At 38.4% G+C, this 14,627-nt stretch overlaps 2 protein-coding genes across 2 annotated transcripts; one reads left to right on the plus strand and one right to left on the minus strand.

The window, feature by feature from the left end:
• The first annotated feature begins 2,652 nt into the window (after positions 1-2,652).
• LOC102313469 (hepatic lectin-like) lies at positions 2,653-6,827 on the plus strand. The gene is made up of 7 exons (XM_005952595.2): positions 2,653-3,146; positions 3,270-3,350; positions 4,430-4,543; positions 4,776-4,862; positions 5,101-5,252; positions 5,360-5,484; positions 5,568-6,827. The coding sequence occupies exons 1-7, from the start codon at positions 3,086-3,088 to the stop codon at positions 5,770-5,772; spliced, it is 825 nt and encodes a 274-aa protein (XP_005952657.1). The 5' UTR covers positions 2,653-3,085; the 3' UTR covers positions 5,773-6,827.
• A 1,234-nt stretch (positions 6,828-8,061) lies between these two features.
• LOC106632753 (protein C2-DOMAIN ABA-RELATED 1) lies at positions 8,062-13,335 on the minus strand. Its single transcript, XM_014331282.2, has 2 exons — positions 13,256-13,335; positions 8,062-8,702 (listed from the first exon to the last, which is right to left on the minus strand). Exon 2 carries the CDS (start codon positions 8,686-8,688, stop codon positions 8,299-8,301), a length of 390 nt encoding a protein of 129 aa, XP_014186768.1. The 5' UTR covers positions 8,689-8,702; positions 13,256-13,335; the 3' UTR covers positions 8,062-8,298.
• Between the last annotated feature and the right edge of the window lie 1,292 nt (positions 13,336-14,627).

Genomic DNA, 14,627 nt, shown 5'->3' on the forward strand with positions numbered 1-14,627 from the left:
TGTCTTGTCATAGGAATTCATTTTGGATTATGTCGTTTGTTTTTGTCTGTTTGGGAGCTGACACAGTCTCTATGGAGATGGGTTTTTGGGGGGGTAGCAGGAAGAGAGAAGCTGCAGAGAGGCGTGTAAGACTGCAACTCTGCTTCATAGTATCTCTATGAACAATACTTTTCTGTGGCGGTCTCTAAGTACACATCCCTGTCTTATGGTGTGCCACAAGGTTCTGTGCTGGGGCCCTTATTGTTATTAATATATCTACTTCCTCTCCAGCATGTTTTGAGCCCTTTGAGGACATTTGCTACTACTGCTACGCAGATGACATCCAGTTATATATTTCTTTTAAACCTGAAGATGTTTCTAAGCTGCAGATTCTAAATGTGTGCTTAGAATCCATCAAAGGCTGGATCGCTGACAACTTCCTTCAACTTAATGGAGAAAAGACTGAAGTCCTTGTATGTGCTCTGGACAGACATGTACCTAACATAATGAATGCTCTTGGTCCTCTTTCAACATTTGTGAAATCGTCTATCAGGAACCTCGGGTTAACCTTTGATTCTGCTCTTACTCTGGATGTTCACGTCAAATCTCTGGTTCGGTCCTGCTTCTATCATTTAAGAAACATCTCTAAATTGAGCCCTATAGTATCTCATACTGAACTGGAGATTGTTATTCATGCATTCATTTCATCACGATTGGACTACTGTAATTCACTGTTTACATGTCTAAACAAAAACTCCCTGGAGCGTCTGCAGGTTGTCCAAAATGCTGCTGCAAGGCTTCTGACAAAAACATCTAAGTAGTCCAATGTGACACTGTTGCTTATACAGCTGCACTGGCTCCCCGTTGAATTTAGAGTCCATTTTAAGGTACTGGTTCTGACATTTAAAGCTCTTCAAGGACAAGCACCAGCGTACATCATTGAACTTTTACAGCCCTATGTCCCTAGTAGGTCCCTGAGGCCTTGTGAACAGGGCCTACTTGTTATTCAGCATACAAGGCTGAAAACCAAGGGTGATAGAGCTTTTGCCACTGTGGCCGCCAGACTGTGGAACTCTCTTCCTCGGAATTTAAGATCTGCACACTCAGTGGTCACTTTTAAAAAACAACTAAAAACACATCTTTTTAGAATTGCATTTTATTAACTTCTGTTTTTGTTTTATACTTTGGGAAGCAGTTTGAGCTCTTTTATCTAGAAATGTGCTATATAAATAAAATTGTACTTACTTGCTTACTTAAACCAGAAGAGGGCAGCATGCCCATCTGTTTTAAAGAAATATCTTACTATGAAACTTGACACATACCTCTTCATCAAAACTCAAGACACTGTAGTAGAAGATGACAATGACATGACAATCTCTGACGAAACATGTGCCTCCATATTCAAACACGTCAACACAACATCATTATGTGCCCGCCATGGTTTAATCCAGTTTGCAGTGGTGCAAAGAACCCATTTCTCAAAATCCAGATTAACTTGTATCTATCCTAAATTCTCTCCATATTGTTTGTGACAGATGCAAAACTGCTGAAGCCTCACTGATCCACATGTGCTGGTCTTGTCTCTTGTCCCAGTCTCTTTCAGTTTAGAGAAAGTGTGTGAATGTGGCATGTTGTACAGAGCACTTTGAGTAATCTGGGAGACTAGAAAAGTGCTATATAAGAGTCAGTCCATTCATTGAGATTCATCATGTTACTTTTGCATGTTCTGGCACATATTGTTATGACATGGCTTGATTAAGGTACACAATAGGCTGACATCTGGGCAGCACAGAACAGTGTGTCTACAACTGGTCCGTGGCTGCACACAACTTACACATGGCCCACATACCGCAAAGAATGACGGCCCTTTGGTGGCCAAGATCAGGTTTGCCAGAGGTAATCCACACATGGGCCAACACAGACCACCAGTGTGTCTGCAACTGGCCTTGTGCTGGCCCATGTGTGGGCCACCTCTGGCAAACCAGATCTGGGCCACCAAAGGGCCGTCATTCTTTGCGGTATGTGGGCCATGTGTAAGCACATTGTGTGGGCCAGATCTGGGCCATACCAATTTTGCTAAGTGGGAAGTGTTGGGCTAACTACCCCAAATGTACAGATCATATGTAACCCTTTTCTTCTCTTTCTGTTTATATGTATGAAGAAAAAACTCTTAATAAAAATTCATTGTTTAAAGAAATATCTCACTATGGCTCTAAATACTACAAAAACTTTCTGCTGGTTGTCAAATGATTTATAAAAAGTTAATGTTTACAGGACTACAGTTTTTACAATGAAGAGACAGTTTTACTTAACATGGCGTCACGAACGGTCCATAGATCTGCATTTTAGGTTAGTCTATTACTCTAAACTGCCTGCATTCTTATTTGTAGTGTAAGTAGACTGAGTGCTTTGTAAGATTAGAAAAGCTCTGTGTACATGCCAGTGTTGTAACTTAAAATAACGTAAAACTAAAACCAATGATATCATTTGACTATAGAAAAAAAGAGAGAACTCAATTAGCTTTGAAAGTTTCAAGCATTTAAGGCAAAGGTCAACAGCAGAACAAACTGAGGAACTGTTGCTAACTATGTGTGTGTGTTTTTTTTATTTGTTATCTGATGCAACAAGTCTTGTGCTTCCTATCTGGTTGGTTTTAATTTCTGTGTCTGGCAGCTTCATGTTGTAGAGTTATTTATGTTGTTGTGTCCACTTTCTGCACTTGAATATGCTGGATTTTTGTGGCTGAATGGATCAGTGGGAGATTGTGTCAAGATACCAGTGTGTGTCAGACCATTTTGTTAGTAGTGAAAGCTGAGCCCAAGATCAAGGCGGTGGACAGGACTCTTTCTGTTTCTGTTTCCATTAGACAGACAGAGTCAGCCTGAAATGTCTGTGACACGAGACCAAGACTGGACAATGTGAAAATGTCTTGTCATAGGAATTCATTTTGGATTATGTCTGTTTGTGAATTTAAGAGATCGGAAATCATTTTGTGGCAGGAGGTTTTTAAAGCCCTCCTCTTCTTTCTGTTTGACAGGAAATGCTTTCTATTTTGAATCTTGTCAAAAGTTTATTTCAGACTCACTGAAAGTCACACAACAGTAAAATGTCTGAAGCTGGAGTACTATACTCTAATGTGAAGTTTACAAGAGAGAAGAAAGCTAATGGTGAGTTTATCTCATCATTGGAGAAAATCTCCTAAAAATTGTTATTTTTCTTTTTTTTGCCTGCATTTAATCACCAGGCTTCATCACTTTGAGCAGAAATCTGGTTTCATATTTTTGTTACAGTTGTCATTTCCTCGTTGCCTGACACCACTTACTCTGAAGTAACAATCTCAAAGACTCAGCGGTCCACAACAGAGTCACTTGGTAAGTATGGAGCAGTAATGACAGATTTTCTTGACTGCATAGTTATATCTTGTGTTATATAATACGCATATGCAGATTGCAGACTGTGTGTGTGTGTGTGTGTGTTTTTGCAGTGCTTTCAATCAGAGTTAATTAATAGAGTGAAGTAGTGTGACTTTACCGAAAAAAGAAACCCAGTCAAAATGTTTTTCACCTGTCAAAATACAATATCTCAGGAAAATATTGGTCAATCACTCTTTGAAAAATAAATAAAAATCTTTTTCACCACTAACACTAAGACATCAAATTGTTTCTACTTTCATCAAAACCTTGAGGACGGACTGTGTTCAGACACAATCATGAAATGTGGCTCTAAATAAATAAATAACTAGAACTGAAATTAAGAAAAGTAAAATGTGAGATATGATAAATGGTGATAAATGTTAAACTACATGCATCAGACAACTGAACAAAGATAATGCAGTACAATAAAGTCATACAACATATGTAGTGGTGAATTTCTATTCATATAGTTCATACTTGTTTCTAATTAGCAAGTGTGAAAGAGAAGTCGACATTTAAAAAAAGAAAAGAAGAGGAAATTGCTCTGAGGAGTGAGATCTCGCTTAGCGTGTGGGTGGGTGTCTCTGTGTGCCCATGTCTGCAATTTATTTTGCATTTTAAAAAATGTTGATCATATCTGCTTCACACTTGCTTACATTTTTTTTACTGAACCTAGAGACTTTCTTTAATAATCAGATTTCACAGTTTAATCTATTTTGCACTGATATTTGAACAAGGCTGTAAACATGGGGAATGGCTTTCTTTTGAAACAAGCCTCAAACAGTCATTTGAGGAACATTTTTGCTGTTCACTAATGTGTCAGCAGGTGACTTCTTGTTAAAGTGCCAAACCACTGTGGTCACTGTTCTTTTTCTCCTTATAGTAGCTGATGTTTACTTATAATTTTTTAAACATGTTGAAAGGTCATCGTTGTCTTAAATCAGTATGATTATTTTATATGTGTGGTTTGTATAAACTATACATTTATTAACTTTTTCCACATCTCTATAACATTTCTTTCTCTGCTAACTTTTCAGAGGGGTACCAACAAGATGTGTTGAGCAAAAGGTCAAAGGTCACCACAGAGAGATTGGCCTTGCTGGTTGTCAGTGGTCTACTGGCTGCTGCCGTCATTGGTCTTGGTGTTACTGGTGAGTGGATGCGATGCTAGTTCTTCTTACTAGTAAATACCCATGGTGTATAATTTATAACTAGCCTTTATAATGTGGGTTTTTTCCAACTTTTCTTTTTACTTTTTAAGAGCTGTTTTTGTAAAATTGTGAACATTTTGAAAGAATTCAAAAAGAGAATCTGTCTTATTTAAGTAAAAAAACAAAAAACAAAAATGACACAGAATAATTTGTATTTTTCTTTTTTAATCAGTGTTTGACAACATAAGATTGAAGCAAATGTTCAAAAAACAAGATGATCTCCAAAACAGAAATGAAAGTGGAAACACAAATGTCTCAGGTAAACGTATGTGAATGTTCTCAGTGATCTAGGCCATTGTAGTTGAAGGAGCTTGGATGTAAGCATTAGAGACTCCAACGTTGCAACGCTGGATTAAACTTTTGGACTGCTGATTGACTCGCCCTCTATAGTGTACACATTGTTTAAAAAGGTTGGCCTCCTGCTGCCTCCAAATCACACAAACATGAACAGTGATTTCATCCACCTGACTTAAGTCGTTGCTGTAATCTCTTCAAAGATCAAGCATGTTATAAATGTGAAGAAGGCTGGGAGCAACATGGAGGAAAGTGCTATTACTTCTCCATCAGTAAATCATCCTGGAACAAGAGCAGAGATGAGTGTAGAGCTAAAAGAGGAGACCTGGTTAAGATAGACAGCAGGGAGGAGCAGGTATGAAACACTTTTCACGTTCTCACATGTTTTAGCACATCTTTATATTTCACCTTCTCATCACAGAAATTATAACAAGGTAATTTTAATCTTCTTTTACTGATCAGACTTTCCTGAACAGAAGACTGAGAGATGTAATGACTGAAGCTGAGGACAAGTTCTGGATCGGACTGACAGACTCAGCAGTAGAGGGCAGATGGTTGTGGGTGGATGGGTCACAACTAAATCAAAGGTTTGATTGTTGTAAAAATAAATTTGTTAATTTCCTGTATTAAACTTTCACTGAACCAGTTCTGTCTGTTCTTCATATCTTAGTTTGACGTTTTGGAGGATGAAGGAGCCAGACAATTGGAACGGGACACATGGAGAACATCCTGATGGAGAGGACTGTGTGAGGATGGGAGAAAAAAGTGAAGCTGATAGTCTGGAGTGGTGGTTTGATGCATTTTGCTCAAAGCCTCACAGAAGTATTTGTAAGAAAGCAGGAGTAAGGGAAAAGTTAAAAAAGGTATGTGACTGAAATTCAGTTCAGTCTATTAAACACCAGGTTGGAATGATGCGGTTTATTTTTAAGTTGTTTCACAAACAGAATAAAATCAACATATTAAAATAAAATTTGAGTAATATTTTGCATCTGATATTTTTCCTTTTTGAACTGATTATTATATACAAGAAATGTGGGAGCACCTGCACAACTTGAAGGAATTATAACATCCCAAAACTTTTTAGATACCCCTGAAATAAGGAATGTTGTGTTAAAATGGAGCAAGTAATAGATGTCAGTGTGAATAAAGAGTAACTGAACATTACAGTGTTTGATATTTTAACAACTGATTAGTTTGACACCTCATTTGACTCTCATCAAGGTAGAGCTGAATGAGGAACTGAAATTACAATGTGTTATTTTAGCATCATTTTATCAGATAAACAGTGTGACACACTTAAGAGGCTACAGCTGCTTAAAAACTGCTTATAGGCTGTAACTGAGAAATATGAATATATGACTGTTAACACAGTTTTCTACACCTGTTTCTCCTCTGGGGTATTCTTGCTCTGGGTAAAGTATTTCTGATTATGAATAAAGTTAAATGTACACACCATAAACAGAATGCTGGACTGTGTTGTGCTGGGGTTGATGCAAGCATTAGGATGTGTGGTTTCCACATTGTAATTCCACATTGTTGTGGAATTATGGAAAACGCAAAATGGTGCATGAAATGCAAACATTTCACATTTTCTTACTTCAAGAAGCTCAGAGTGAATAAACTGCAATTTAGAAGGGCTTTTAAATGGTTAAATATTTCGTGTATGTTGTAAGGAAATAATATTTAGATATTAAGTATATACATATTTTTATTTTTGTTACTTTCTTTCTCGGAGTCCTTTTTACAATTAATCTATAGTTAGGGCTATAATTTTGGACAACAACACTGTTTTTCTGTTTGTTTGTTTGTTTGTTTGTTTTTTGCCTCCATACACCGCCACAATGAACTGACGGGAAACATCTGCACCTGGTTTGGGAACAGCACCAAGCAGGACAGACGAGATCTGCAAAGAGTGGTGCGCTCAGCCGAACGCATCATTCAATCAGAGCTCCCTGACCTGCTGTCCATCTACACCAAGGCCAAAGCTAGGAAGATTATGATGGACCTCTCCCATCCCAACAATGGACTCTTCTCACTGTTGAGGTCTGGGAAGCGCTTCCGCTCCCTTAAGGCCAAAACAGAGAGAATGAGGAGGAGCTTCTTCCCCCAGGCTATTCAGGCCCTGAACCAGGTGTAGAACTGGACACTCTCACACACATCACATCACCACACGCACTCTGGTTTTTCTTCATGCACACTTCCTATAATTTATAATCTCTTTCTGCTATTTGCACATTTTTTTTTACTGTAAATTAAATCTAAATTTTGTATAACCTGTAAATTGTAAATACTGTAAAACCACTGTCATTTAGTGGTCAGGCATTGCATTGCACAGCTACAAGCATTTCACCTCATGTCATACTATGTATGGTTGTGTGTGTGACAAATAAAAAATTGAATTTATTAAGATGTGAGCAAAGAAAAACTCAAAAATCATAAATCCAAGTAACGGGTCCACAATGTGATTATTTTCCTGGTAATTGTTGTGGAAAATTTAACAATAACCTGCAACACATCCAGTGAGCTTGATTTGAAGTGGGTTTAATAAACACATTGCAATGTGTTTATTAAACCACACCAGGACCATCTCTGAATTGTGGCCACCGCCCTTACATCTTATATACGCAGACACAGACACTCTTAAACAAAGAACATTCCACAGCAGATCAACTATTAGCAGATCCTTAACTGTTCAGTCTAAGAAAAGCTCCGACCAACCATCACCTCATCTGCAACAGGATGTCCAGAGCCCTGAGTCTGCTGTGGAGGTGCAATAAAACTCGGGCCCCGCTTATGATCACATTCCACATGCATACAAACTGGTGACAGGAGTGCTCTTACTATACTAAAGTGATATGGTTGAAATATGTGATTAATACATGAGAAAAGAAATCTGCCACGACATTACTTTCTTGGTTGCCAGAACTGAATCTTCAGATGATTTCTTCTGCACATTGAAAAAACCAGAGGAAGAAATAAACTGAATATTCCTATGCACCCGTCTCTCCTCCTCTCCTTCTCTCTGGACATCCAATAACCATTGCTGACCTGATGTCCAGCCACATCTTATCATACCTCACTTTTTCTCGTCAAAACTGTGTTTGTCAGCCACTGTATACTCAATGTAATTTCTCTTATTAAGTCACACATTTGCTTAGTCATGCTCTTTTGTTGCAAGAAACTTTATTTCAATTGGTGAAACAGGCAGCAAGTACTGAAGTCTAGTAGAAAGAGTTTACAGACTTTAAGACGTTTGATTTTTTGGTTAATGTGAGCATGATCAAAACCCTGAAAATGGATTTCAGATCTACTATAACAGTCTACATTGTTAAGCTGTGGTAAATGAAGGCTGCCTATGGACATCAGATGTCATACAAATCTCTGCATGCCTACTGATTGTTTCAACCAAGAGTATAAGTATAATGGAGAGTCCCGCCTTTGGTCAGGAAGCAGTCATGCTGATAGGTTCCCACCTTGAGCTGCCTTTGGCAGACTCCCAGCTGATCATCAAAGAGCAAGTCCAAGTCATAAACCTCGAGAGTCAGCGTGTCATTTTCCTCAGCATAGAAGTAGGAGAATTCCTCGTTCCACCAGGGGTTCGGGTCATTGTAGCGAACAGATGTTTTACCCAGAGAAGTAGAACCACAGGACACCGTGACATAGGCATCTGTGGTTAACAGGATAACGGTGGGAAGATTGCTGGCTCGCAGATCATACACCTTGAGTTGGGCTTCGACCATGATTGAACTGCACATGAGCAGCAAAAGGACGAGGGGCACGCTAGAGTCCATGGCTTTGCTGGAGGCTGTGGAGAAGGAAAAGTAGATTTACATTTTAGCCAGGATACCTGGATCGACACAGTCAGCCTTGTGAGGATCTATTTTATATTGGATGGAACACATTTATGCAATCCTCAGCATTGTCTACATATCCTCTGTGGATATTGCAGTGAACGGTGTTCCTGAGTCTGTACAGATTTTTTCACTACACAACTTAAATCGCTAAACTCATCTGCTTAGCAATTTAATTAAAAACTTTTAAATACATTATTTTTTCATAGTATAATCTTCACGTGCTTTATCCGAAGCACACTTTCTGTGTACTCACTACCTAATTTATAGCCAAAGTATTCACTCACTGTGTTTAGCTTAGCTTAGCTCGTAGCCGACTCGTTAACACCATGGCTACTTCACCTGTCCCTCCTGCACATTGTGTCAGATGTTTAGTTACTCCTCGACCTCCTTTAACAGTAATGATATCTGTAACAAATGTAGCATATTTGCAGCTCTGGAGGCCAGGATTACTGAATTGGAGACTCGGCTTCGCACCCTTCATTCACCCGTAGCTAGCCAGGCCCCTGTAGCTGGTGCAGCCGAAGATAGCGTAGGCCCCGCTAGCTGTTCCCCGGCAGACCCCAAGCAGCTGGGGAAAGAGGGCGGCTGGGTACGGTGAGGAGGAAGCATAGTCCTAAACAGAAGCCCCAGGTACACCACCAACCCGTTCATGTGTCTAACCGTTTTTCCCCACTCGGCGACACACCCGCCGGGGGTCAAACTCTGGTAATTGGTGATTCTGTTCTCAGACATGTGAAGCTAGAGACACCGGCAACCATAGTCAATTGTCTTCCAGGGGCCAGAGCAGGCGACATTGAAGGAAATTTAAAACTGCTGGCTAAGGGTAAACGTAAATTCAGTAAAATCATAATTCACGTCGGCAGTAATGACACCCGGTTACGCCAATCGGAGGTCACTAAAATCAATATTGAATCGGTGTGCAACTTTGCCAAAACAATGTCGGACTCTGTAGTTTTCTCTGGTCCCCTCCCCAATCAGACCAGGAGTGACATGTTTAGCCGCATGTTCTCCTTAAATTGCTGGCTGTCTGAGTGGTGTCCCAGAAACATCAAAGTCAAAGTCAAAGTCAACTTTATTGTCAATTCTGCCACATGTACAGGACATACAGAGAATAGAAACTTCGTTACTCTATGAATGTGGGCTTCATAGATAATTGGCAAACCTTCTGGAGGAAACCTGGTCTTGTTAGGAGAGACGGCATCCATCCCACTTTGGATGGAGCAGCTCTCATTTCTAGAAATATGGACAAATTTATTAAACCCCCCAAAATATGACTATCCAGAGTTGGGACCAGGAAGCAGAGTTGCAGTCTTACACGCCTCTCTGCAGCTTCTCTCCTCCTGCTACCCCCCCAAAAACCCATCTCCATAGAGACTGTGTCAGCTTCCAAAAAGACAAAAAACAAACTAAAAACCAGCAACAAACAACTTAAACATAAAAAATCACAACGAAAGAACAATACAGTATCCACATCTGAACCAAAGAGTAAAACAGTGAAATGTGGATTATTAAATATTAGGTCTCTCTCCTCCAAGTCTCTGTTAGTACATGACTTAATAATTGATCAACAAATCGGTTTACTCTGCCTTAAAGAAACCTGGTTGCAGCAGGATGATTATGTTAGCTTAAATGAATCAACACCCCCGAGTCATTCTAACTACCAGAAATCTCGAAGCACAGGCCGAGGGGGCGGTGTGGCAGCAATTTTTCACACCAGCCTATTAATTAACGAAAGACCAAGACAGACTTTTAATTCATTTTCAAGCCTGATGCTTAACCTTGTCCACCTCAGCTGTAAAACTGATTGTCAAAATTGACTGAATTTTCCATGTGCATATGTGTAACATGTCATCAGCTTTGCGTGCTATACGGAAAAAACAACAACAACAGTATTGGACAAAGTATTCCAAGACAAAAGCTGGAATACTTTGTGCATCTACATGTCATCATTGTTAGTGCCAAAAAGTTCACAGTATCATTCACTGAGCCCTCAGGTTTCAAGGAAATGTGTGTGAAAAGATTAGTCTGCTAACAGCTGGTGTTGTTTGGACTGTGTTTCTGTTCACCTTGGTGTTATCACATGCTTTATTAATGGGGTCTTTTCCATAAATGTGACCAACACTGATGACAAGCATCTCTATGCTCTAAAACAAACAAACAAAAAAACAGTTAACCAGTTCAGGGTTGCAAGGGTCTCAAACATATTTTCTGTTAGAATGCTGAGTTTAAAAAGAACAAGGCAGCAGATTATCTTTTATATTTTCCTCAAATTAATGTGGTAACAAAATGAACTCAGGCATATGAAATAGTACAAATGAAGAGTTGATTCACCACACAATGTGATCAGATTATTATTAAAACACAGGAAGTGTGACCAAAATTATGGGAAACAAATTTAAAGGTTTAAATAGATCTAGATGATAAATTGAAGACAAAAAGATCTTCATTTTATAATATTCTACTATCATTACAATTTAATAAAATTAAAAAAAAAATTTCAAAGCGACATTTTTTGTTGTCTTCACATTATAAAACATCTAGCATAGGCAACAACAGTAACAGCATGATCTTTTTTTTCTCTTTTTTATTCTCTTTTCTTTTAAAAAAGAGTTGTTTAAAGGTTTAAAGTTTTTCTCCTAAATAGAAATCATTACAGAACGCCTAGTCCTACTTAAAATCCCATTCATTTTTCGCTACATGCTAGCATCTCGCTAACCGAGCTACCCTTTACATGCTGTGCTTTAGAAAATAGGATACTTGGTACAAAACCATACTCCGCAGATATTGATAGATAGACGAACACTGCAAATATAATGTTGGAAACAAGAACGGCCAGACCATCTTGATTGAATGTAACTTCGCTCCACACAAGTTTTGTGGTAGACATATTCATATTGGTATCTAATAAATGATTAATTCTTAGATTTTATCGAACGTTAATTTATAAATTGTTTCTGTCTTTATGTGTTTGTTTCAGATAATGCAAGATGAAATTATTCAGTCAGCAAGACGCTGCAGTTGCTGACATCATCCAACCGAACTGCTACTGTGATGAATCAGAATACAAGGTACTTTAGCAAGACTTATGAGTAAATGTTATATTTTTTGTGTCCAATATAGTCTCCATATGATTTTGTTTTTTTGCAACATCTTGCAGAGAACAGAGTCAAGGTGGCCAGGGTATCAGCTTGGTCAACCCTGAAAGACCATCCATTCATCAAGAAATGACCAGGTGAAAAAGTCATAAACTAAACGCATGAGCATGGAATTTAGGATGCAACTTTATATCTTACCTGCTCTACACTCAGGGCTTGAATTACAACAACAGTCAATCACATAAAAAAATAAAATAAAATACTTTTGGTAGTTCTGTGTCTCTGTCTCTCTCCAAACCCAGATGGCTTCTGGTACTGAACCGGGTTCTGGTTCTGCTGGAGGTTTCTTCTTGTTAAAGGGGAGTTTTTCCTCTGCGCTGTCACTTCATGCTGCTCAGTGTGAGGGATTGTTGAGGTTGAGTCCATATGTCCTGGGAACAACTGCTGGGCGATGACACCATGCAATCTTCCTGGATTCCTTAGATAGAAAACCTGTGAACTGCACTTGTCCTTGGTCTTCACAGCTCACCTTTATACAGTTTTTTGTTTTTTTTTGCAGAGGCAAGAAATTTTCCTTTTTGACTGAAGTGTGTGGCTTGTGTATTGTGTTTTTGTGACGTTAAAGACAGTCTACAACATAGAAAGTGGAGTTACAATCTCACCAGCGATTAGAGCATTGTCTGTATGAGATGGTTGTGTGTTAAAATCGTAGTAGATCAGCAGTGTGTGAAATAGTTATTCCCCGTTCTGGTGCTCAGTGTCAACGTCAGCGGGTTGTTTTGAGTTGCTGCTGTGTGACTGGCTAATTAGATTTTGCTTTAACATACAGCTATACCTAATAAAGTGGCTACTAAGTCAATCAGTCAATGGCCACAAAGTCATCAGATCTGACAGATGTGTAGTAGAAAAACAAGCAGTTGACATTTTAGAAGAATAAACACATTTACATATTACAGAAGTATTAAAAAAAAGAAAACTATTAATGCTCCCGAACCTTGTCAGTAAATGCAACATTTGTTTTAAACATTACTGCACTGTAAGTGTGTCCTATGGCACGTGTGTACTCATGTACTTACGTCCTGGTAGCCGTCTGCACATGGACCTTTGTTGTACACGATTTTTCTTATTAATTTTTTCTATTTTTAGTTTTCCAATATATAATATCTCAATTTCACATTTGTGCTGCTGTAATAAGTGAATTTCCCCAATGTGGGATTAAATAAAGTCCATGTCTATGTAACAGTATGATCTAACTCATCTGATTATTATTAGTTTGGATCCATCTTATCTTTGATGCACAAATGGCTTTTACAGCGCAGGCTACTCTGATTGGATTAGAACAATGAAAACCTTGTAATGTACACTTTTAATTTGAGGAAAAAAGCAATAAGGCAGTTCTAAACTCTTACCTGTAGCTCGATCTTGTCTCTCACCACATTACCTGCTGTTAGGGACGTTTTAGAGGCTGACTTATCAGCTTTATGTCAACAATACAATGGCCACACAACCTGCTCCACTCTCACCATTATATAATATGAATCTAACAGGAATAAAAAAAAATAAAATATTTCTCATATTTTTGAGCACTTCTTTGTATTTTTTTCCAGTACAGAAGTGTCATAATTCTGCTTCCTTTTGACCCAGCATTTTGAGTTTCTTATATCCTAGTGATGTTTTGGTTTTGGTTTATGTTCAGGTTTATTTATAGTCTTATTCTATTTTTGCATTTCTTTTAGTCCCTGTTCAGTTCTTGGATTATTAGGTTTTATTATTATCATGTTCTCCTGTTTCCATGTTCGGTGTGTCTAGTTGTGTTTCCCCTGTGGCGTCATGATAATTTGCTTCAGCTGTGTTCTTATAATTTCCCAGTCTAGTTTTGATATTCCTGGAGAGAAGACTAAGAGACATAATATATTGTGTGGAAGTGTAGAAGCAACACACATCCATCCAAGGTACAGTCTGAAAAAAAAGAGCAATGAGGATTATGAATAAAACCACTTCAAGAGAACCATCAAATCCGCTTTTTTAGTAAAATTAATATTTTCAAATTTAAGGATTTGGTCAACCTCAAAACTGCACAATGTACAAAACAGCAAACATCTTTTCAGTAAATGACACTTCCATTTTTTTGTTGTTGCTCCCTCTCATACATACGAGGGGCAGTTGAAGATATGAACATTGATGTGGCGGTAATTCAACTGCAAGGTGAAGAGAAGAGAGCTTTAAATAGATCTGAGTGGTCATTATCAAACAATAACAAGACTGCAAAATGAACCTGCATGTTTTTTTACACACACACACACACACACACACACACACACACACACACACACACTGTGGAGGAGGTTTAGTCACTTTGTGGTTTCAGCGGAAGTTGTGACGAAGGAAACCACAGATAGAAAAAAAAATGACAACAGCTCTCTAAGGTTGAAGTGTGGCAAATTTGCTTCTCTTTTGTGAAACGTTTCCCTTTATTAAAAAAAAGAAAAAAGAAATTGCCACCACAAAGGTTTAAGCAACGACACAGTATATACTTTTAAAGCTGAAAAAAGTGGAAAAGGAAATACTTATGAGTGTAGACATTAAATAAATAGCTCTCAATACTACAAAGATATATTTTTTATGTTTATCCGAACTGTTATGGGAAGCAGGGCACTGATTACTGTTAATCTCCACAGACTCAAGAAGTCAATTTTCACAGCTATAGGCCAATTATGAGTTGATACTGCTGATATTTTTATTCATTGATTTAGCACACAACTAGGCTAGGCTATGTAGATC

The sequence above is a fragment of the Haplochromis burtoni genome, unplaced genomic scaffold (genome assembly GCF_018398535.1).
Source record: "Haplochromis burtoni strain Fernald_Lab_line unplaced genomic scaffold, NCSU_Asbu1 Contig_1867, whole genome shotgun sequence".
Taxonomy (NCBI): domain Eukaryota; kingdom Metazoa; phylum Chordata; class Actinopteri; order Cichliformes; family Cichlidae; genus Haplochromis; species Haplochromis burtoni.

Coding starts and splice junctions, on each gene's coding strand:
- LOC102313469 (XM_005952595.2), top strand. CDS start 3,086: ATGTCTGAAGCTGGAGTACTATACTCTAATGTGAAGTTTACAAGAGAG. Junction 3,147..3,269: donor AAGAGAGAAGAAAGCTAATG/GTGAGTTTATCT, acceptor TTTTTGTTACAG/TTGTCATTTCCTCGTTGCCT. Junction 5,485..5,567: donor GGGTCACAACTAAATCAAAG/GTTTGATTGTTG, acceptor TTCATATCTTAG/TTTGACGTTTTGGAGGATGA.
- LOC106632753 (XM_014331282.2), bottom strand. CDS start 8,688: ATGGACTCTAGCGTGCCCCTCGTCCTTTTGCTGCTCATGTGCAGTTCA.